This window comes from Malurus melanocephalus, unplaced genomic scaffold (genome assembly GCF_030028575.1).
Source record: "Malurus melanocephalus ecotype Western Australia unplaced genomic scaffold, MMel_1.1 scaffold_2, whole genome shotgun sequence".
Classification (NCBI taxonomy): domain Eukaryota; kingdom Metazoa; phylum Chordata; class Aves; order Passeriformes; family Maluridae; genus Malurus; species Malurus melanocephalus.
This window is the reverse complement of record NW_026623234.1, coordinates 8,806,248-8,829,797: the sequence shown is the minus strand read 5'-3', so window position 1 is coordinate 8,829,797 and position 23,550 is coordinate 8,806,248. Positions and strand designations below refer to the sequence as shown.

General features: G+C 37.2%; 1 protein-coding gene across 1 annotated transcript in view; it reads left to right on the top strand.

Moving 5' to 3' along the window:
• Positions 1-221: 221 nt before the first annotated feature.
• RAD51B (RAD51 paralog B) overlaps positions 222-23,550 on the top strand; it is a 355,670-nt gene continuing 332,341 nt past the window's right edge. Inside the window, exons 1-7 of the mRNA XM_057367333.1 lie at positions 222-347; positions 1,169-1,262; positions 1,692-1,805; positions 3,222-3,338; positions 7,444-7,580; positions 12,233-12,352; positions 13,586-13,769. Coding sequence (XP_057223316.1) covers positions 1,179-1,262; positions 1,692-1,805; positions 3,222-3,338; positions 7,444-7,580; positions 12,233-12,352; positions 13,586-13,769 — 756 coding nt within the window. The 5' untranslated portion in view covers positions 222-347; positions 1,169-1,178. The remainder of the gene's footprint in view (positions 348-1,168; positions 1,263-1,691; positions 1,806-3,221; positions 3,339-7,443; positions 7,581-12,232; positions 12,353-13,585; positions 13,770-23,550) is intronic.

Here is a 23,550-nt window from a genome sequence, read left to right as displayed (position 1 = left end):
ACCACACTCCCTCGGGCCCTCATTCCCCGCAAAGCAGAGCAGACTCCTGACAGAAGAGGGGCGGCGTGACACTACCAGGAGCAGCGCCATCGCCATCACAAACCCGCCCGCTCCCGAGAACTACCGCTCCCGGCATGCCCCGCGCGGTCAGCGCTGCACGAGGATTGGCGGGAGCGCAGCCAATGGCGAGCGCAGGCCTTGCCGGCAGCCCCGCCCCTTGGCGCGCGGAGCCTTTGAAAGCTCTCGGGGGCGCGGGTTCGCKCCCTCAGCGGGGCTGGCCCGGCCCGGCCCGGCCGGAGACACTGGGGCCGAGGGTACGGGCTGCTTTGAGACCCCGAGCCGCGGGGGTGAGGCTGCTTTGCGGCGGGAGCGGGTTTTGTGGTGCCCGTGGTGCTGCCGGGGGCGAGAGGGGGCCGGGCTGGCTCTCCGGCTGCCGGCGCATCCCCGTGTCCCGGGTTGCTGCGGCGGGCACCGGGGCCGGCTGGGCTGGGCGGCGGAGGGAGCCGGAAACGTTTGGGTTCCTTCCTGTTTAAGGAGAATTTCGTAGTGCGGGCAATAAAGTTTCCGTCTTGTGAAGATGTGGAAGCCCTTGCATCTGCAAAGTTGTAACAGTTTTGTGTTATGGCAAGCATTCACAATGTTTGCACTTACTACATTATAAAACCTYTGTTTGCCTACATTTACATAAGAATGTTGCCTGAATAACGCGTGTGAAACCGACATGGTCAAGCATGCGTGTATGTGTGCTTGGGTTGTGCTGGACTGAACACCATCCCGTGGCATTTTGTTCAGCAGAATTCTGTGTCAAGGGGTCACCAAAACTGAGTGTTGTATTCTAGCAGTGTATGTTCTGGGGCTGAATGCTTSCTGTGATTGCTGGCTTTTTTATGTCCTAGAGCTGTCTGTCCTTATAGACATTGCTGACACTTTCGTTCTTGCTGGTRTGTTCTCATAGGTGGTCAAATACGAGGGGCTGTAATTTAACAAAACTGCATTCAGACTGTTAATATAATTTAATGTGACACAGACTTAAATGGRAAGTCTATATCACATTACATGATGTATATGTGCACACCTCCCTGTTCATTAGAAGGGAGTTAGTGGAATTGTCCACATAGTCATACTCAAATTGTCTTTCAAACATTTCTTTCTTTTATTTGCCCTGTAGACTGGGAAGCATGGCTGCTAAGAAACTAAGAAGAGCACAGTTGTCTCAAGAGCTGTGTGAAAGGCTGAGTCGCTATCAGATCACTACCTGTCAGGTGAAAGGGTTATTTTGTTTGTGGGGTGGTTTTTGTGGTTGGATTTGGTTTGGTGGTTTTGGGGCCAGCATTGAGAGAGGTGATCCTKCCCCTCTASTCAGCCCTGGTGAGGCCTGACCTGGAGTGCAATGTCCAGTTCTGGGCTCCTCAGGACAAGAGAGACAGGGAGCTCCTGGAGCAGGTCCAGTGAAGRGYTATGAAGATGATGAGGGGACTGGAACATCTCTCATRAGGAAAGGCTGAGGGAGCTGGACCTGTTCAGTCTTAAGAAGAGACAGCTGAGAGGGGACCTCATCAATGTCTATGAGTATCTGAGGGGAGAGTTGGTAAACCTGTGGAATATGTACTAGTTCTGTGCAGATTGCCTCAGTTTAGTCCTCAGCCTGGATTTCTAGGTTGAGCTCTCTGAACTGCTCTATAATCTTTCAGGACTTCTTATGTCTTTCCCTCTTGGAGCTAATGAAAGTGACAGGACAGAGCTACTATGAGGTGCAGAAACTTCTTCATAAAGTGAGCCGAGCTTGTGCTCCCAAAATGCAGACAGTAAGTATGTTTGTGTTGATACTGTTTTTGATACAATATCTGGGGAAAAGCTGAACATTGTCACTCATCTTTTTAGCTGGGAAGCTTGTGGTGTCTCAGTTTTATTGCACAATGACATCATGTTTTTATTTTTAAATGTAGGCCTCTGATGCACTTTAGGTTGATGTAGTTAGATTTCTTGGCTATTATAGCCCCATGAGATTGTTCAGGCTTGCAGCATCGGTTCTGAGTGCAGTCGGGAAATAAGTCATASTCTTGGCAATCCAGCATGTAAAAATTTCTTCTAGTTTGGATCCTGCAACTAAAAAATAAAGATTTTGTTTAATACAAGAAAATAATAAGAATTTMATTACAAAATTTGGTTTAGATATAAAAGTGGTACCAAGTGAAATGATCCTGAAAATAATTTCTTGAAGGCTTTTTTCACCCATGTAAATGAGCTGTARTGTGCCTTAGGCTACAGGTAGCCTAACTGGGGAGGTGCAAGAGGGAAACATGTTAACTGCAATGCAGTGGCTGGATTTTTCTTTTTTTTGAATTCATGTGAAAAGATGTCTTTTAGAAGAGAGAGGGTATAGACAGTTCTGACCTCAGTCAATGCAACCCCGTTTTATTCCTGACAAAAATACTCCATGTCAAAGTTTATTACGTGTAATTGGCATAGTAATTATATCTGTAATTTTGTGAAACTTTAAATTTACAGATATGCTGCACTAAAGTTAGTTATAGAAGAATTATTACAACTTGTATTGGATGTATTTAAAGCTAGCTTATGACTAGATTTTCATCAATAACTGTTAATAATTAATAAATTGAAGAGAGAAGGAAATTTAAACGGAGTTCTAGCATTTGCTTTTGCCTGTCATCCACACATCTCTGCTCAGTGAAGCCAGAGAAGCCTGGCAGATACTGAAGTTTATCAGACAGCAGTGGTCACGGTCTGTTTATACAGAGGCAGCTGGTAGATGACCAGATGYGTGCCTACCATAACTATACTTCCAGAAACAGAGGATGTTAGCTGCGTTTAAGGGATGTGGATTGAATCTTTGCAAACACAGGATATCAAGTGGACTTCAGGTCAGAGCGAGGGATGTAGCATCATGACCGATGTAGCAAGAGCAAAAAACCCAATCTAAATAAATTAGATCATAGGAGGTGTGTATAAGGGGAAGATACTCTCCAGATATAAGATTTGAACCAGAATTTGAGAMTATGCCAAAATACGCAGTAAAGCCCTAATTTCTGGAAAACTTGAAGGGTGATGAGCTAAGAGCAGACTATAGCTGAATATGGCAATACTTCACTCATTGGCGAGTGTTAAGTCATCCAGGTTGTTGAAAGCAAATACTATTTCCATTAAAAAAGCATTTTCTGATTCTCTTGTTTTCTCTTCCTGTTTTTCCCCTCCTTTTGTAGGCTTATGAAATGAAACTAAGGAAGTCTGTCAATCCTTCTTCAGCCTTTTTATCCACCACGCTTCATAGTTTGGATAGAGTCTTGCATGGTGGAGTGCCTTGTGGATCCCTCACAGAGGTAACTTGTTTAAAATATTATACTTTAGTTGAGCATTCTGCCTAGAAGTCAAAAGTCACAGATAGGTTGGATTCTCTTGTGTCAGATGCTTTAAACACAAAATACACAATTTTTGGAAGATACCAGTCCTTGCCAAGTGCTTTTCTTTGTCTGCTGTGGCAATTTGTCACAGTAGAGGAATAAAAATGAGAAGTTGTGAAAATCTTACTAGGAAGAAAACACTTTTTTTCACACTCTATAATCAAGTTAGATTGATTTTGATATCTGATAGAAATGACTTATGAAATCTAATYGTGAGGGGATATTAATTTTTAAAGATCCTGAGTATTTCCATTTGTAGATGATAGTGTGTACACCATGCAGGTTACCATCAAAATGTAACTTTTATTGGCCAAACTTTTATCTGCATGTAAATGAAAAACACAGCCCCAGGAAAGGAAATATTGCACTTTTAAGTTTTCTACTGCAAAAAAGTTTTTGAATGTGACTTTTTTGTATTCTAAGATATTTTGGTTAAAAATGCAAAGACCTGCCTGGTGCAATTCTCTTCAATGGGGGATCTCACCAAGGGCTGGAGATGTTGGCATCTGTACAAGATGTGTAGTGGATGAGACCAGAGCTACAGGCACTATGTCCTTCCACCTGTACCTTGGTGGTGATTGCTGAGAGGCTGATGAGACTGGCACATATAACTATTTAGTCAGAAATATTGTAGAGATAACTGGGTAGAATCCACAAATTTGATGAATAACTCAAAAGATAAGAGGTATCAAAAAGTCCCCCAACACTGTATTGCTTTTTATTTGCCTTTTAGGTACTAAGTGTGGAAAGCAATGAGGGCACCTAGTAGGGGTTTCTCAGCAAATGTAAAGGCAGAGAACCATTAACTATACAGAAACTGTTTTTTTTTTTTTTTCTTTTAAAGCCTGGTTTTGGGGATTTTTGAAAGCAAGAGTCATGAGATCTGAATTAGTATAAAAGGTTGGCAGCACTCTTAAGTGTTCGTCGGGATTGTTAGATGAAATTTTAGTGGAAAGCTATCGTGKGTCTGCTGCTGCTGGTTTGGTGCTGTGCTTCTGCTTTTTTATGCTCTACTGCAGCTAGTGAATGCTTTCAGGTCTTTTTTTTGGGGTTCAAGTGCTTTTAGGATTTAACGATTTCMATTTGCTTTTTTGAAATTCACTGGAGCATAGCTGACAAATACATTCTCTTTTAGTATTTTTTGAATTAGACTGATATTTTATGTCTGAGAGAAGTTATCTTCAAAAGTATTCTGGATGCAGCATTTACTTTGACTTCCTGACTGGTGTGCCTAAATCATTGTCMTTGTTACTTTACCTAGCAGTGAGGGTGGCTGGAAACTTGGAATTTGAGTACCTGAGCCACAGGATTAAGACTTGCGGTGGTATCTGCTATAGCCAAAACATCTTGCATTTTGAGCTCCAGAGGAATTTGATTTGCATTACGCTGTCTCAGACCACTTTTTTCCCAAGCCACTGTTAGGTTTTAAGTTAGAGACAAAATCATAGCTGAAATTCTGTGGTCAGGTATCAGAGCTTTTGGCAAGTTTTACGAGGAAAAATTAAAATAATTACTTTTTTGAATTATGAATAATGAAGGGTTTAATCTTCTGGTAGATGAAGAATTAACTCCTTGAGATTTCATCCAAACCCTACAGATGTGCCAGAGAAAATAATATATAACTTACTGAAAAATAATTCATCTCTGCCTAATAAAATATAGTTTTAAAAACTATATGTCTTCACATTTCTATCTGGGTGATTTTTTTTTTCCCAGAGCAAATTTAGCRTAAAACAAACCAAACAAACGTTCTGCAGACATTTGATTTAAATTTATTAGAGGAATATCAAGTAGGCTTCTGTTGTTTTAAACACTTGCTCAACCTGTGGTAACTACAATAAAATGTTGTATTTTTGTAAAATTGTTCACTGGGTTATTTGAAAGCCTGTTTTAAGGCCCTTTAAAGGCATGCTGATTAAACATRAAGTATTCTTGTCTCTGGGAATAGAAATGCTTTCTTGCTCTATTGGCTTGCTTCCTTGTACTAGCTTGTACTGCAAAGTTCTCTCATTTTCTCTGATACAATGCTCATATCCTCTGACCTTTTTATAGCATCTTTGCTGAATTAGCTTCTGTTTCAGCCACTGAAATGGATGTTGGTTCCAGTGCACCTCCCAGGCRAGGCTGAAACTACAAATGATTTTATAAGGTATCCTCACAGTTGTCCAAACATTTTATTTTAGCAAACTGGATTGATGCCCTCCCCTCATTCATTTCAAGTCTTTTTAGAAACAGGTGGTAAGATTCATTGGCCATCACAGTCTAAGGAATGTGTATTGCCTCTGCACTTTTTATATATGCTATGGGTTCATATTCAATTATAGCAGCTATTGTTAATAAGACATTTTTAAACTTAAGTACACTGGCTGGGGAACAGGTAATTGCATAAATATGAACGTTTCCTCATCTGTAATCCACTAAATGCAGTGTGTGCTTCTAAACAAAAATCATCCAATTCTTCTCTTGCATTGAAGCTTCAAGTAGATTGATTGATGTGGCTTGGCTTTCAAGCCTTRTTTAAAGACAAAGGTGATTAAAGGGATTTTAACCACCTGTTAGCTGTAGCTAATGTGATCCTTCAGTGTTTCCCTCTATATTTTCTGTGCTTCAAGTCATTCTGCTGTTGCTTAAAACAAAACCATAGCAATACTATAATGTCTTGGGGTGAAAAGGCATTTCTGCTTGAAACCAAACTATTGTGCATGTAGTCTCTAAAATCAGTTTGATTTTGAGTGTCTGTCTGTTTGTAAAGTTTCTTTTTTAATTTAAAGGAACAACTCTGTATTTAGGCCTTTGTTCTGGCAGTACTAGATGTTTTGAGAAGGCGCGCTTTGTTTTATGGTTCAACTTCCCTGGAGAGGCTTGCTTTTACACCTTGCATTATTAGTTGCTACTGGCATCACAGTGAACCTGTCCCTGTTTTTGCTTCCYAAAGTCACTTTGTTTTTGCTGTTATTCAGCCCTCTTAGTATTTGAGATTTCATGATCTCCCTTCCCAGAAGCAGTGACAATGCAGTATTGTATTTAAAGACTCACTGTAGTAGTGATGAACTTGCAGTTATCTGAACACAGAGCCCAGATTCAGATACAAATTCTGGAAGATCTGCAGTGGATAAAGAGCAGCAGACTGCCATCTCTAGTAGAAAAAATATTGCTCTCAAAACTGGTGATCTCATCCAAAAATGTATTCTTTGGATCTTTGTGGTTTTTCTCTTCAAGCAAAATCATTCTGGAAGCTTTTCTTACAAGCTGAGTGTGCTCTCTTTGAATACTGCTTCACTGCAGGGGCTTTCAGTGAGCACAGGTGGGAGCTTAGAACTGGGRAGCTGGTCTGGATSATTGAATAGTRTTGGTGTTGAAATATGGTAAAAGGKAGTTAACACCAATGAAAAAACACATGCTACATTCTGCAGAGTGTAGTCTCTGGAGCAGATAAATATGTCATGTATATATATGGTTCATATTGAACTTTCAATCTTTGCTACATATAAGAAATTATTGTGTTGATTTCTGAGAGAGACCTGGTTTAACCAAGGTAATGATTATTCCTAAGGAATTGTTTATGTCTGTGAGCTCMTTAGCCCTGGACTTTATTTTCAGCTCTAAAGACCATTGATGACATGGGAATGTCAACTGTGAATCTTCTAATTCTGCTCTGTTTCAGAAGGTAGCACAGAGACAGATGGAAGAGAGCTAGTTGTCTCTAGGGAAGATCTTGTGAGATGAGKGGGAGAGTAGGGGACCTCAAATTTGAAAGGTAATAATGATGTCAGAGAAATAAAGTATAAACATAATGCYGTGTCTGAAAAGCTTTTTGTGCTTCAGGGGATGAGTGTGACTGCAAGGTACRGATCCAAGAGTAACTGCAAGTTGGTCTTTGGGGGCTGTGTTCTGTCTTTTCATGGCTGTCTCCTCCTTTGGCAACTGAAAGAGCAGAATTGGAGGAGCACTGGCTGATGAAACTTAGATAAAAGTAGAATTATGGTGAAATGAATGTTATGTTACTAATCTTTTTTTCTTCCAGATAACTAGCCCACCAGGATGTGGAAAAACTCAGTTTTGYATTATGATGAGTGTTCTGGCTACACTGCCTGTAAGCATGGGAGGACTGGATGGGGCTGTCATATACATTGACACAGAGTCTGCGTTCAGTGCAGAAAGGTAAGATGCAAAATCCTAAAATATATACTTACAACTTCTTAGCACCTTTTATCTTGGAACCTTCAATTATTATCTGAGCAATAATTGTGCATTTTTAGATACTGGTGTTAATTATTATTGAACATCCTCTGGTAAATGCAGTTATTCCATAGACGATGAAATTAATTTAATAAAATGAATTGCTCACCTTSTAAATTTGTATGATGTTGCAGATTCCAGTTCTGGTATGACAAGGTCATSGCATGATCTTTAGTTTATAAATGGTCTTATCAGTCCTGTACCTGAAATCTTTCTTTGCAGTTTGGTTTATGGAGTTAACAGGAAGKTTTTGAGGATGTAAAGGCCAGCATTTTGACTACAAAGGAAATGGAAGTTTTCCAGGGAATGATAGGACTTACATAGCAAGTTTTCCTTCAGATTCCCATCCTGTTTCTGTTGAATGGGGTGTATGTCCTTGTGCTCTTCTGATTCCCTTCTGCAGTAACCTTGCATGCCCTATATCCTTTGCAGTCATGCAGTACTATGTCACCTTACTTCTGGAACATCTCTGGTTYTTCAGTGGCTACCCATGTGTCCCTGTGTTAGTTTCTACACTTCCCATGTTAACTGGCTGATTAACTGTTGAAATAATCCTGCAGTATTTTGTTAAATGTAGCTCTAATTTATTTTACTTAGCTATGTCTTTGCTAATCTTTGAGGATTTGATATTTTTGACATTTCTATTCCTTTGTCCTGATGATTTGGAATGAGCAAGTACAAAAGTTATTAAGGGTCTGAGGAAGGACAAGAAGTACAGTAGTCTTATCCTTGTTTGTTTAGAAAAATGGGCAGAAATATGCAAATTATTCATTGAAATAATTTGCATATTTCAGATTATTTAGTGGCTACAGCCATGGCATGAATCTGGCATGTCAAAGTAAATGTATTTCCACTGTTTATTCATTTCAAGTTATCATGGATGAGAAGATGGTATTTCTAACTCTGTTTTTTGTCAATGTCACAACAGATTGAAGTACAATATATCAAAGAAAAAACGCTTCAAGCAATGGCTCTGCAAAGTATGGTGCTTCCTCCTTACAYACCACTTAAGTTTTATTTCAGGTCCCTGAAATCTAAGTAGGAAAAAGCCGTACGACCTAAAGAGACCTAAAGAGTGAGTTAAGACTTTTCACTCAGAAGTGAATGCTGAAGAAAAGGAAAGCAGGTGCACATGARAATGAAACTGCTGAAAATAGAATAGGATGTAGAAAGGAAATATGGAGAAAATAACATTATTAAGGATGAGAATATTTATGTATTAAATAATATTTGGTATTGCTCAGATGCAAATGATAAATGCAATTTCAGCAGACTGTYTATATGTTATACTTTCTATGTTGCATTCTCTAAGGAGCTGACCTAGCAGAGTGAGGCAGGTGCATATCCCCTCTTACCAAGGTGTTTGGGAGCTGGAGCAATTGCCATTTGTAGAGACTGAAGGCTTGCTCAGTCTAACAGAGACGGCTTTGAGGCTATTTAACAGTAGCCTTCCCTCGCCAATGGAGAGGCTTTATTCAGGCATACAGTGAGCTGCATTTCTGGCCTGAYACATGGAGAGGCTGTGCAATTCCTAACTGCCTTTGGGGTGAAAAAACYTTTCCCAGAGAGGTAGTGCTGCCTCCATCCTTGAAGGCTTCTGAAATAGAAAACATTCAAGTAACTTGTTCTGACTTCATAGCTGGCACTACTTTGAACAGGGTGTTGCTGTCAAATCTCCTGAGTTCTCTTTCTAACTGGAATTTCCTTACGATTCTGTACTCCTCTATTATTAATAGATGGCAGATAAAAGATACTTAGTTTTTGTTGTTGATCTAAACACTTCAGATGAGAAGACAATTACTCAACAACATCTTAATTTAAAGGTCTCGATAGAGATGCTATTTTTATTTAACATTCAAAAGTCTATACTTTTCTACTCAGAAAGCCTGAGAAGAGTGCTTGTATCCCTTCTGCTTATTTTAGGGCTGAGATCTGCTAAGTTTTAGCTGTCATACAGGCTGTAATCCTGTGCTGCTTCAAGAAARATACTCCATAAAGCTGGCTAATTTTATTTCTTGTAGTGTGAGAAATGTTTTTTCATTCTGCCTGGCAGGTCTTACTTCAGGGAAGGGAGCTTTTTGATTCCACAAACTTTCAAAGTCTTGTTATTCTGTAACAWGACAGTTTAGTTCAGTCTAATACAAATACTGGGAAGAGTGATCAGAATTGAGGCTGGTCTTGTAAGATGTGCCACAGGTTTCTGTAATTTATATTTTTCTCTTGTGTAAGGGAAAGCTGTAAAAGTACAAGAGGTGTCTGTCATTCCACTTCATCAGAACATGGACAATAGGACAGGTACATGGAAAGGGMCATAGTAAGTCTGGAAATCAAAATTGTTGTAATCAGTTATGTAGTAACCAGCTATTAACTTAAAACCTACCAGACTTACTCAGAAAGTCTGAAAATAATTTAAGTTGGCTTTTTTTCACTAGTCATACTTACTGCTTGTGAAAAACACAAGGTGCAAATTTCTGTGAATCAAAGCTGAAAAGAAACAGGTTTATCTATCCCATGGGCCTCTGTCCTGATTGCAGAAAACATGTTCTATGCAATTTTGATCTCATCATGACAAAAGGGATTTAAACACTAAAGAACTTTGAACCTGCATGGAGCTCTGTGAGTAGTGCTGCACTCTCAATATGTCATTTTAGGTCAGTGTATATAACAATGTTCTTTGTGATATSCTTGGCTGTTAGAAGGCACAGTGGCATCTCATTTTATGCAAACTGTTGAATGGCTGCTTACTGTTGCCCAGTGGTCTACATGATTAATTGTACAGGTGGGCAGACAAAATTCTGTCTCTGGAGCTTCTGTAGGATAAGTTTAGATGTAGTAAGTAATGTACCTAATGAATTAGATTCAAGATATTGAAATGGTTTGCTTAGGGTAGGTATATTAACATTCAAGCATAGTATTTCTATTTTTAAACCAAATAAAACAGATTTTAATTTTGTTTTCCCTATGACTTTAACTTTGTGTTGCAATGAAAGAGGCCTAAATCAAAATCATTGAGGTAACCACTAAGATGTGCCCACAAGTGTAATCCACTAGATGCCACTCTTCTCAAGCTATAGGTTGTGGGATATGTCTGCTTAAAATAAAAACAATTAAGTGTTTTCTGTTACTGAAAAGTAAAGTCTATGTTGTGGAAAAACTTCTCAGTGTACAGATTGTAACTAGAGTTTCAGTGTGATATTCTTGAATCATCTCTTTAAGGACCTAGATGAAATTGCCTTGTGGTCAGAGAAGTGGAACTTCTTTCCATTAACTTCTCAGGAGTTTGTAGGAAGACAGCATTTGTAAAATGCATAGCATTTAGTTTCCTCAATGATTTTATGTATAAAGTATAATTTAACTGAAAACTGTTCAGTTTTATATCTGTGAGAGAGATTTTCTCCAAATCATAATTTGTGAATATGAAAATATTTTAACAATAAATAATAAATATCTGACTTCTTTTGACTTCTTTTGGTATTATCACCAGTTACCTGATAGACTTCCTCAGTCTACTCTGATAATTTACACTAGTATGCTTAGCAATTGTAATTCAAGGTTTTGAAAGGTTATGAATTTGCTAATAARGTAGTGGAGAACATTTAATCATGGAGTCCCACATTCCATTCTGTCAGTAAAGGAGCCACGTGAACRGTTTAGTCTTTTTGTTACATCATGTCATGCTGTTTTTAGCTGTGGTGTCTGAATGAATGGATGTTCAGTTGTAGATGCCTTGGCACCTGGAGCCTCAGTCATTTTGTGACGCAGTGATGTTTATGGTTTTTGGTTATTTTGCTGTTTTCTAAAATATATATTTTAATAAGATTTTATAAGTCCTTTTTATTATTAGGTAATGTAAACCAGAAGCTGCTTCAGTGAAAGTCTCCCATCCAAATGACAGTGTTCATATTTTAAAGGACAGACTATCTGTGAAAAGGTTTTTACTTTGTCAGGCATATTTTCCATTCATGTACTGCTTGCAGATGTACTTGCAGTTGACCTGTGCTCTATTCTTTGCAATCCTGCTTCCAAATTGGTTAGATCTTCTAATGGATCTTCTGTTTTTATCAGTTTGCTAAATTTCTGTGGTGACACAAAGCCTGCTTTATGATTTCCCTGCAAGATAAAGGTGAACAGGAAGATGGTTAGAGTTGGAGAGTACTTCTGTTTAAATGAAATTAATATGTAGATAAAATAATTAGAATAGTAAAATGCTTGGTCATTGAGTGGAMCTTCTGGTACAAAACTTGAAGAACTCATTCAGTAACTAAACTTTGCAGTTTCTTTCTAGAGGAGATAGTCTTTCTTTACATAGAGGCACATGATGTCTTTCCCTGGTGTACCATTGACTCATCATCACTGGGAAGAGAACCTAATTGTTCTGAAATTGTTCTGACTTCCACTATTTCAGTCTGGCTGATAAAGTATGCTTTTCCTTTTAAAAGGATTCCCAGTTTTAGTTGGTATCTGCTTATTCAGAAGTTTGCTGTGTTTGCTTTGTGCATGCTTGATGTCTTATTATCCTGTATTATTTTTTTTGCAGTATTATGCCTTCTGGGTTTGTTTGCTTTTTTTAATAGGKTGATTGAGATAGCAGCAAACAGATTCCCTACATATTTTGACTCAGATGAAAAGCTGTTCTGCATGACCAGTAGCGTTCACCTGTACCGAGAGCTGACCTGTTGCAGTGTACTGAAGAGGTATTCTTTTCCAGASTTTAAAAAAAATACGATTTTGAACTGTATTTTCTGTAACAATATTTGTTTTATTACAAAGTTTTGTGTAGATTAATTAATTTGAGACCTTTTCATTTGGATACTGGCATGGTCTCCAGCAAAGTAACACTACTACAGAAAGATTGATATTACTCTTTCCATTTCATAGCGTGTGACTAATCCACTTGATGTTTTTTAATTTCTGATAGACAATTTCTGTGTGATCTGATCCTTGTGAGTCTTTAAAGGGGAAYGTTCATGAGACAGGTATTCTCTTGGATCATGGAGAGACTATAGTATAAGAGTTACATTTTCTGTGAAATAGAAGTTTGTTCCTCCAAATCACAGTTTTCTTCCAGGAAGATGGTGGGAAGAGTTATTTGACTGTCACCAGCCTGAGTACTGTTGTTGTCAGTGTTGTGTTGTCATGTTGTTACCTTAGGTTAATCTGTGAAAATTAATTTTCACTGTGAAGTATGAAGTCATATTGTAGCATCATATTTTATGTTTTATGTTAATGGGAGAATTACAGTAAGAATAGTATTTTCTTCTAATACAGTTTTATCAGAGACCAGCTAGTAGCATAATGAAGGAACATGGAATGGCTTGGTTTGGAAGAGACCTTCAAGTTATTATCTAGTTCCAAGCCTTCCATCATAGGTAGGGATACCRCTCACTAGATCAGGTTGTTCAGGGCCCCATCTAGCTTGGCACTGRTCATTTCCAGGGATGGGGCATCCACAGCACCWGTGCCCGTGCCTCAATACCCACTGACTAAAGTATTTCTTCCTAACTTCTGTTCTATATCTCTCTTTCGTTTAAAACTAGTTCCCCTTGTTCTATCACTACTTGCCCATGTAAAAAGTCACTCTCCTTATTTATAAATCCCTTTAAAGCACTGSAGGGCTGCAGTGAGGCACAGTTTCAGTGTCCACTTTACTTGCTGTCTGCCGTTCAGAGGTTGTACAGCATAGTGTTGCTAACTAGAGGTCTTCCAAAACTCTTTTGGAGAGGTCCTGCCTTCAGCCCACCGAGCCTTGGATCCCCTTCCAAATCTCTTTCATATATGCAGATGCTAGTGGAGGTGTTAAGTGAGGAGAGAAAAAGAGGGACTGACTTTCAGTTTATTAAAAGGAACTTTATGTAAAATATTTGAGTGTTATAAAATGGTTCTATTGTGCAAATAAAGCTATCAGTGACTTTTTTTTTTTTTTTTAGGATTATGTCTTTGGAAGAAGAAATTATTTCAAAGAAAGTTAAACTCATAATAATTGACTCTGTTGCTTCAGTTGTCAGAAAGGAGTTTGACACAAAACTCCAGGGCAATCTGGCAGAGAGAAGTAACTTTTTGACTAGAGGGGCATCAGTGTTGAAGTATTTGGCAGAGGAGTTCTCAATACCAGTAAGTTCTTCCTCCTTTTCTAAGATTTTGCCTTATCCAAGTAATAAAATCAGAGAAGGAAAATTACCGGAAGATGAAAACCAGACAATGATTCTAGCAGGAGTTTTTAAGCAGATACCAGCTGGAATGTAGCTGGGAAATGGGGGAACAGTAATTGCTCTGCTTGGTGTATTTCTTCTGTGATTTTTTTTTTTTAAATTTCTTAGAAATTATTTTTGGTTTTTGTTCATTTTGGACTTTAAGTAAGAAATTACAAGATTCTCCAGCTGTCTCTCAGTGCTTTGTTTTGTTTTTTGTTTTTCTTAAATCCTCTATTTTGTTGCCATTAAATATTGTTTATCCTGCATTGATGCTCTAACTAGTGCATACTCTGGGTAGGTAAAGATCTTTTTCTGCCTCTGTTTCTTTTACTGAAGTTAATATAATTGCAAAAAGGCTTGTGCTCTGGAACAGCATAAATTCCTTTTGTAGCTGATAATGGATGCTAATTCCTGCAGAAGGGGAGGTAACAGCTCAGCAAATCATTGTCTGCAAACTTGCTCATAAAATACAAAGGAGACGTGGACACTCAGTGCAGGGACTGCGTAGATCTGATCAGAAAATGCTTTAAAAGATGTAAACTCTGTGTGTGTGTGTGTGTGTGTGTGTGTGTTTATTATGTGATCCACAAAGGATCATATGAAAAGATGCCATTGAAGCTCAGTTCTTTAAAATATTTCCTGGTATGGGTAAGCTACTCATCACTCTGGTGTAAGAGAGAAGCTGTGATAAGAATGTAATACTGGTGGGGCTTTTTTCATTCTGATGCTTCTGAGGTCACAGAACTATCCCATCACAAATAGGAAGGATGGAACTGGCTGATGTAACTTAAGAGATAATGGATTTCCTTCTGCCATGTGACTTCTAGCGAYTTCTGATGGAGAAGATTAAACCCTAAGTGCCTTTAAAGTTCATGCACAAAAGATAGAATGTCTTATCTTTTAGATAAAAACTTTAAAGATCCGTGTAATTAATGTTACTACACAGATTGAAAGCATGTGTTTTTAAAGCAACTATTGATTAGATTTGTCAATTTACTAAATTAAAATCCAACTCTGTTTTCATTTATCCTCATCTTTAGCAAGCATTGCTTCTTGGTTGGTTCTGGAGTATTTTAAAGATTTGTTAAAGTTTGTTGCAAAATAAACTCTAGTAAGTCCTATTAGTTAAGAATTCCAGGAGGACTTTGGCTAGAGATTTGGGTTCTTGCAAACACGGATTCCTACGCAAGATTGTCTGTCCAACATGCAAAATCCAGTGTCAGAATGTGTTACGAATCTGCAAGTGTTGGTGCATGCTACAGAATCAGTCTGCACTAACTTCCCTTACTGAGTATCCAAGGTTTGCACTGTAAGTAACTGTGTTTGAGTTATTTCAGATGCTTTTACTTACCTAGAAAATCACAAATATTCATTTGGTACTAAGGACATTAGTAAGGTTGCAAAGTGATTTAGATCACTAATGAATGGGACAAATGAGCATAATGCTGCATGGCACAATCAGTGCAACTAAATACTAAATTGGGCAACAATTAGGGGGCCTCGGTCTGAGGCTGATAGGATTTGAACTTGAAGTCAAGCCTTTTGGCTGTAGCTAAAGGTCTGGTGAAAAACTTTGAGTAGTTAGTTGAACAAGGAAATTGGAAATTAGGAGATATCAGCTTTAACTCTTATTGGAGCCGTACATCTGCTATTGACAGTCAGGAGAGGATGGTAAAAAAACAGCTTCCAGAGAACAGCCTTGAAAATGAACAGGGGAGAGCAGTCTGAGTAAAGACAGAGGGTGCTTACTTTGTTTAGCTTAGCTAAGGAAATGTTAAGGGCTTCTTCATTAGTTAATATGCACCTACTTGGCAAAGAGGTAATTGATAAAAGCTCTCTTTGGCTGACACAGGTGTACCACAGTTCTGTGGTTGGAAGCTGAATTAGCCAAGGTCAAACTTCAAATAAGGGGTGTGTCCTTACTGGACTAATTAATCRTTGGAATGCATTACTAAACATAAATAGTTGCTTATCATGAGTWTGTTTAAGTGGCCATTCCTATTTCATTTCCTAAAAAGGAAATGGGTTCAAACGGGGTTAAGTTTGTGGAAGCAGTGTGCTATTATGTTATGCTGGCATTCAAAGGATTTAATGCAGTTATTTTTGTTGGCATAAACTCTGTTTATAATTATGTGTTCATGGTGCCAGGTTATTTAGTTTGATGTGTAAAAGTGGCTAGCTTTTACCAAACTCAAGGGAAGCTGTTTGAAGCCCAAACAGTTCTATATGGTATTAAGTATTTGGGAAAAATGCTGACCTTGATTATACCAAAACTCATGGTCATTGTTCACTAACCTCTCTACACCTCTATTTTCAGTTTGTAAAATGGGGCAGAACTGTTCATTGGGAGGATGCTGYGAGCATGGGTCATTACTAATAACAAAGCTGGACAATATATAGATGCTCACTGGAAAGTAACAATTGCCATCCTCAGTATAAACTTTTAAAAAGTTGTAGTAAATGAAACCTTAATCCATGTCTTGGGATGAGAAAAAAATATTAAACATATTAATTGAATGGTATCATCTTAGCCAGTGAATGAAGCTAGTGAAAGTGGTTTGTAATTTTTTTGCTGGACTTATTTTGTTGTTGTGAGGGGTTTTTTGTGTTTTTGTTGTTTGTAAAGTACAAAGGAAGACAGAGCTTTTTATTTTATTTGTTTAGTTTATGGACATTAGTAAAGCATAAGTTGTTTCTCAAAAAGTGAAGCATGGTGCCTGGTTATCTTTTTTTATCTTTTTCATGTAACATAGCAGTAAGCCTGGATTCATTCTAGGTGTTTTAAGTGATGCCCGAGCAAGAGGCAGCACATGGTTTAGATCACTTAGGGTCGACTGATMGGTGACCTGGCAGATGTACTGATGACTGAACAGTCACTGAAGCTTTTGGCTCCATGGAGCACTACATAGCAGTGTCCCTTTTTTCATTTTCCTGCACAGAGCTCTAACCAAGACATAATCTTTTCCTCCTGTGCTTGCTTGGAACTAGCCAGTGAGATAAAAAGCTGTTGCTAGAAACTGACAAGGACAGCTTGATTATTAACCAAACAAAATCCCCTTTCTTTTTGAAATCCAGTGAATATGCAAATCTATGTGAAAAACTTGCATTACCTTTATCTGTTAATAGAGCATCTTGTAGATGAGAACATTTGGATCTGAATGTCTTGTCTTTCAATGTGTGTTGATGCAGTCTACCAGTTTACATATTTAAGCAACAGTAATCAGTCCTATCTAGCTTCCTGATTTGCTTAGTCTTCTGAAAAGCAGAGAAAGTAAAACACATTTTGGATTTTCTTTCTTCTCTTCTTCCATGTTCACAGGAAACTATATATTATTAGTAGGTGATATTTGGTGAAAGTAATTCAGTGTTCGTGCTAGTTGAGAGAGGTCTTCTTTTCAGTAAAGAGCTAAAACTAAAACCCTATAAGTCTAGAATTGTTGTTGAGATTTAAATATTTACCTTATCAAGTTTGTTATTCATAGGCTCTGATTTTGTAGTCATCAATACTTGGGAAAATGTGTGAGGCTGGCTAGACATCTCCGTGAAGAAGTACTCCAGAAGTGGMAGTTGCAAACCCAAACTGCTTTAAGCATTCTTTTAAATGTCAAATTGAGACAAGATGACATTTGTTTTGTAAAACCCTAAGGCTAATTGAATTACGACACTTGCAGTCCTTTGTGCTTTGGTCTGGATTGTATTCTTAGATCACTGAAGTGAACCTTTGTTATTTATGATCAAGATGTTGGTTATTATTACCAGCAAATGCATARTAATGGTCTGGTTTTTTTATTTGTTCTTTCTGAAAATATGAAATAACTTAGGATGAGAGACTTTAATCTCTCATGTGTGATTKTTAGAGCAAATGAAAGACAAATCTTATGTAATTATTCTTCAATGATTTTATTTTCTGTGCTAAGTAAGTTAACAGTAGTCACGAAGCCCACAAGTTCCACAGATAATATTTTTCCCCCTTTAGAATCCAATCCACATGCTCCATTTAAAAACTAAAATTACACTTGATATTTGTAATGATAACAGATCTGTCACAGTCAGTTTTCTTTTCAAACTCTGATCTCATAATGTTTTATTTTCAGTGGTTTCAGTGCTTCACAATTATTTAGGCATTGTGCTCCCTAAACTTATACCCAACATTTTCATTTACTTTGGAAAGCCAAATGTTTCGCTAAATGTATATTTGCTTTTAGCTCGATTTTTTTCTTTTTTTCTTTTTTTTTTTTTTCCTCAAAATTACTTGACATTGCAGTGCCTTTTCTGCTGTCTTTGGTTAAGTGTGTTTACTTGTATTGTCTCAGCTTCCTGCAGGAAAATGTCTCAAAACTGAAGTGCTTCTGTTGGCACAGAGGGAATATTCAAGCTGTTAGTTTTCTTTTTGTTTATAATCAAGTATTCCCATTTGGCMTCATTCTTCTTTCTTTTTATTCTGTTTCCACAAAGTTGGTTGTTTGTCACCTCCTCTGYACTTTTGGTGTTGCTGTTCTGATATCTTAAAATATTAGTTGATGGAATGCTAAAAAAATTCCAAAATAAAAGATTTCTGAAGAAAAGTTGTTTAGATGCCAGTTCCCTTTGAACTGGAAATAAATATGTAAAATTTTGCTAAAAATGGATAGTTTATTTGTTGTTATATTGTTTAGCAACATTGTATGATTACTATTCCAAAATTACAGGGATACATTAGACTTCCAGGTTACTTTGGATCTGGATCGTAAGCTGCTGAAATGCAAACTTGGTTTTATTCTTTGCTATTAAAAAGTATGTTTAATACCAGTGTTACAGGAACAATAAGTGTTGCAGATGTTTAAATCTAGAATAAGAGAAAATTTACTTGCAAAACTTAGAGAACTTGTTCCACTTTGAAGTTTTCTCAAAAGAGAAAGCTCTTACAAGTTATGCCACATTAAACATGCATTTCTTTAATGAAGASAGCCTTATCAGAAGAATACCTTTTGGAACTGAGTTACCAGAATTTAACTAGCCATATTTAGGCCAGATGTGGTTTAAATGATTTCTAGTGGTGAGAATTCAGTGGAAAGTATGGGTCCTTTTCTGTTAAGCTGCTGATATTTATGTATAGTGTTATGTCWCTCAAGTTTTAAGCATATTTTGGATTTATGTGTGTATGTGAATTTGAATACCCTTTCCAACTGCTAATAGAAGCATCTTYGTATTTCTGCATACTCAAGCTGAACTCCTGGCCATCTGCTTGCTTAAGGTTTATGTAATAATGTGGTCTCCTTTTGGTCTGGGGTTGCTACTTGTGTTGTTCCCCTCCTTCTCTCTTCATATGAGTAACTTTCATACTTTTTTGATGAAGTTTGTGTATTTCTCTGGGTAGCAGCATAAAAGTGTTAAAACAATGTGACTGATTGGAAGACACAGAGCATTTGTACCTGTAGAATTTTATTAAGATAATAATTAATATTTTGAAATTCAATTATTTTTAAATTAAATTATTGAGATTATAATTAAGATAATTCACTTGGAAAAACTGAATAGTCCTCTGATCAACTAAATAGCATGAAAATATCCTAGTATCTTTTGCTAATCATACTGTGAACATTATCCACAGAAGCATAGATATTTAGAATAATGTAGATGTTGCAGAATTTGCTGGCTTTGTTCTTCTGTGTGAAACAAAGAACCTTTGAGTAGCCCTGCCTTTGTTTTGAGCCAYAGAAAACAGTAGTTAATTTGTTTCCTAAGTCAGGAAGATTACTTCCAAAACTAACTTTCTTTTAATAAAAATCAATTCTTGTTCTCTTCAAGATGTTTCACTTCCCCTGCACCAGAATTCATGTTGATGTTCATGTCCTCATGGAATGGTAAACCGGTGCTAGCTATATCAGGATTTTTGATTTCAAACATATTCTTTTTTGGCTTGAAGAGGAGCACCTAAACTTGTTCAGTGTGCTTCATCCATTTAAGTAACAAATAGTTTGTGAAACAAGTGTGGTGAGACACTGGAACAGKTTGTCTGGAGAAGTTGCAGTGACCATCCCTGGGAGTGTTCCAGGCCAGGATGGATGAGCAACCTTTTCTAGCAGAAGGCTCCCTGCCCACGATGGAGGAGTTGGAGCTGGATRWTCTTTAAGGCCCTTTCCAACCCAAACCATTCTATGATGTTAAGATTTCCTGTTGTACTTAACAGTACTTTCAGCCCAGAAATGAGTCTAAAGCTTTGGATTTTTAAATTAAATATTGTAGTGTTAGCCTTTGCTTTTTTTACAAATACCTGCTCTAAAAGTAAATGTCAGAATTTCCCATTTATGTGAACAGTGTGGTTTGTAAWGTGTGATTTGGCATGAATTTTAATTTTTGTTGTAGTTTACTTGGGAAACCAAGATGGCTAAAAGGGACTTATAGAACATCGTTCTTTCTTTGCCCTTGCTAAAACTTCATCAACTCAGTTTTTATTGGCAGGTTGTTTATCTTTCAATTATTCCTCCACTCCACAGTATGAGCAAAAACCAATTTTGATAAAAGGGAATCAATTCAACTGTTAAGTGTTGTTAGAGTYGCAAATCAAGACGGCTTTGTCTTCTTGTGTGGTTGTTAAAAATTATTCTCAGAAGGCACAACTTCCTTTTAGTTTAAAATGGCTGGTTAAAATGTAATTATAACCATCTTCAGTACTGCTGCCATTTGTGTTATTTTTAAAATGTGTCTGGAATATATATGTTTATGCTGTCTATGGCCCGACACTGTTCCTTTTGGACCATCTATGCCATAAAATGTTTAAAACTGCTGAGGAAAAGGAATGAGAAATGGTAGAGCAATGTTTCCTGTTTTCATGTGGTGGTGAAATATAGCAAAGGAGCTAGTTTAAAGTTATATGATACTTGAATTCAGTTTGCTTTTTCTTTTAAAGTATTTCCTTCATAGCTTTTTTCCATTTTACAGTGCAAGTGACTTTGCCAAAAGCTATCATTCTGCACAATTGCACATATGAAATTATGTAGAAGGAACACACCAGGATTAACATATAGGAGAGGGACTTGAGAGGAATGAGATTTTATTACCAGATTTATTATATGATTATGCACAATATTTGCTATAAAGCAGGGCAGGCACTTTTCTCTGATACCTGCCTTGACTTGAATTTCTGAAAGACTTCTTCCAAAGTAAAGAAACAATTTCTCATGTCTTCTAATCCTTATTGTTAMATTTCTCTGGGTTACCTTCTGCTGATTTACGTACTTTTGAAAGTGAGGTGCCCAAAAGTGGACAATATTCCAGATGTATCTCTACCAAAGTTTAGGTGTAGAGAAGGATTTCTTCTCATGCCTTGCAGGACATCCTCATGTGCATTGTAACACAGTTTGCTTTCTTTGCAACAGCCTGATGCTGTTTACTTACCAATTATTAAWGTCTTGGATCTGCGTCTGCTGACTTTGTTGCTTAGCTAGTTGCCCCTTCTAATGTTACTTTTCCTGACTTGTCAAGATGATTTTGAATTCTAATCTCATGGTTTACTTGCAGTCTTACCTGTTTTTGCAAGAAAAAGGATTCTTTCTATACAGATTCTTTGTGTAAGTATTGGATAGGATCAGACTTCATGCAGACAATACCATTTTATTCCGTGGGAGACCATTAAACACTGGTAACTGCTATGTGACATTTTACAATAAATTTTGTATAGATTTATCTAAGATATMGTTTTCTAGTTTTCTAGTTTTAGTAACATACCTGTATATGATGTTCTACTGCTAAAATAAAAATACAGTATTTGGTGGGGATTTTTTTGCATGTTTAGGTTGGTTTTGTTTTGTTTTTTGCCCCTTCCMTATCACATCATTTTTCTGTATGTGTTGTAGAAAACAACAGTGGTTGTAGTGAGGGGCTTTTATACCTTGTATTGGAGTTTAGGGTTTGACAGGATGTATTGTTTTGACARTATGAAAAATTGCCTGAACCTTTAGGCCAATAATCTGTTTCTGACTGCAGAGAAGTACTTACATTTTGAGTATTCAATTATTTTTGCATTTTTTCTTATGCTTCTTCCTTGTCCTCTGATTTTATTTAAACCAAGTTCTCTAGGAATAATATTGTATTTGCATAATGTCTAGCTGGAASTGATTCTAGTCTTTAGACAGCATAGCAATGCAAAGAATAGTTGACCAGATTGCTTGCAAGTTGTTAGAAAAATCTTGTTGGGTCTTGAGCTTCTTGTTCAATCTTGAGCTCCTGAGATCTCAGTATAGATGAATTAGTGATTTGAGTTCCAGATTCTCTAGTAATTGTTTGCTTTTTGGTTGCTCAGCCCCAGTACTTCTGGGAATAACAAGGAGTAGCTCTGCAAGTGTTATTCCTAAGTAATATTATTGTACCAGCCCTCATGAGGCATAAAGGGATGGGGATCAAACAAAATTAAGATTGGGCATTACATTTGTCTCTTATAATARAAATGTGCCCAGAGATCAAAAGTAGAATTTTACTTTCTTGGAAACTGGTGATAATAGAAATGATGATACCACCTCCCTCTCTGTGCCTACAGGATTGCCTTGTGAGAACGTTGCAGTCATGTGGAACGAGATGTGCTGCTGGGGCTGCTTTTTCATCAAGTCTGGTCTGGAAGTTTCATGATGCAGTCTGCTTGCTACTGCAGAACCTGCCTTTTGCAGTCTGCAAAATTTCCTCTCTTTSCACATGTAAAAATAGTCAACCAGACTAAACTATTGCTGCTGGATGGTTGATGCTCTTGCGCTGCTTTGAAAATAGAAATATCTAGTTTTACAGGACAAGCTTTTCAGTCTGCACTTTTTCTTCTACTGTTGAGGSTTTTGTGCATTAGAGAGTTCTTTGTTTTGCTCTGTTTTCCCTACTCTGTTTTGTTTGGAATTGGAATCTATGAGCTATAATACAAGATCTCCTGAGAAACTTAATTCTGACTTTTTTTTACCAGAAAAGTACATCTTCTTTATTRAGAACAAGTGTGTTTTATATCATTGTTCTCTGAATTTCAGCTATATGTTGTTGATTTTTTCATCCCAATTTTCTCTTTAAAGAAGAAAACRCATCATTTTAATAGCAAGCACTTTAATTCATTTGGCAGAAATTCAGTATAAAGCTAAGAGAGCCATTTCAAATACAGATTCTATTGAGAATCTACATGATCTCAACAACTTCATCAAAACTCTCATGTTRCCTCTCTCTAAAATGCATAGCTGTATCTCATTTGAGAATATAGTATTTCTGCTGTAATATAGTATGTAAACAAAATGAGATTTCAAGGTTTTTATTGAATAGGACTGAACAGTTTTCTGTAAAGTTTTGATTGGAATGAATGAGTGGCTGTTTTTTTCTTGGTGAGACCACATCTGAATTTTAGTAAGACAGCATCTTTTTCCCACTCAATAGTCCTAACATTTGATACTCCAATTAGAATAAGCTGCATTGCCCACCCCAGCATAAAAATAACTTTCTTTGTCTCTAGATTCCAGTATTTTCTATACTTTACTTTTGTATTTATCRTATCTCATATTTTTGATTTAGGCAAAAAGTGCTTTTCTCTTTAACAGTGTCTGAGGTCTTGACTGGATTCTTGGCAGTCCATRGTATTTATTACATTTTTCATTATGTCTTGGTTAGCAAGATCTGTTCTAATACATGAAATAAACATTGGTTTTTTTCATACACCTGAAACCCTTAGTTCCTGAGAGAAAAATTGCTTTAGAAATGTT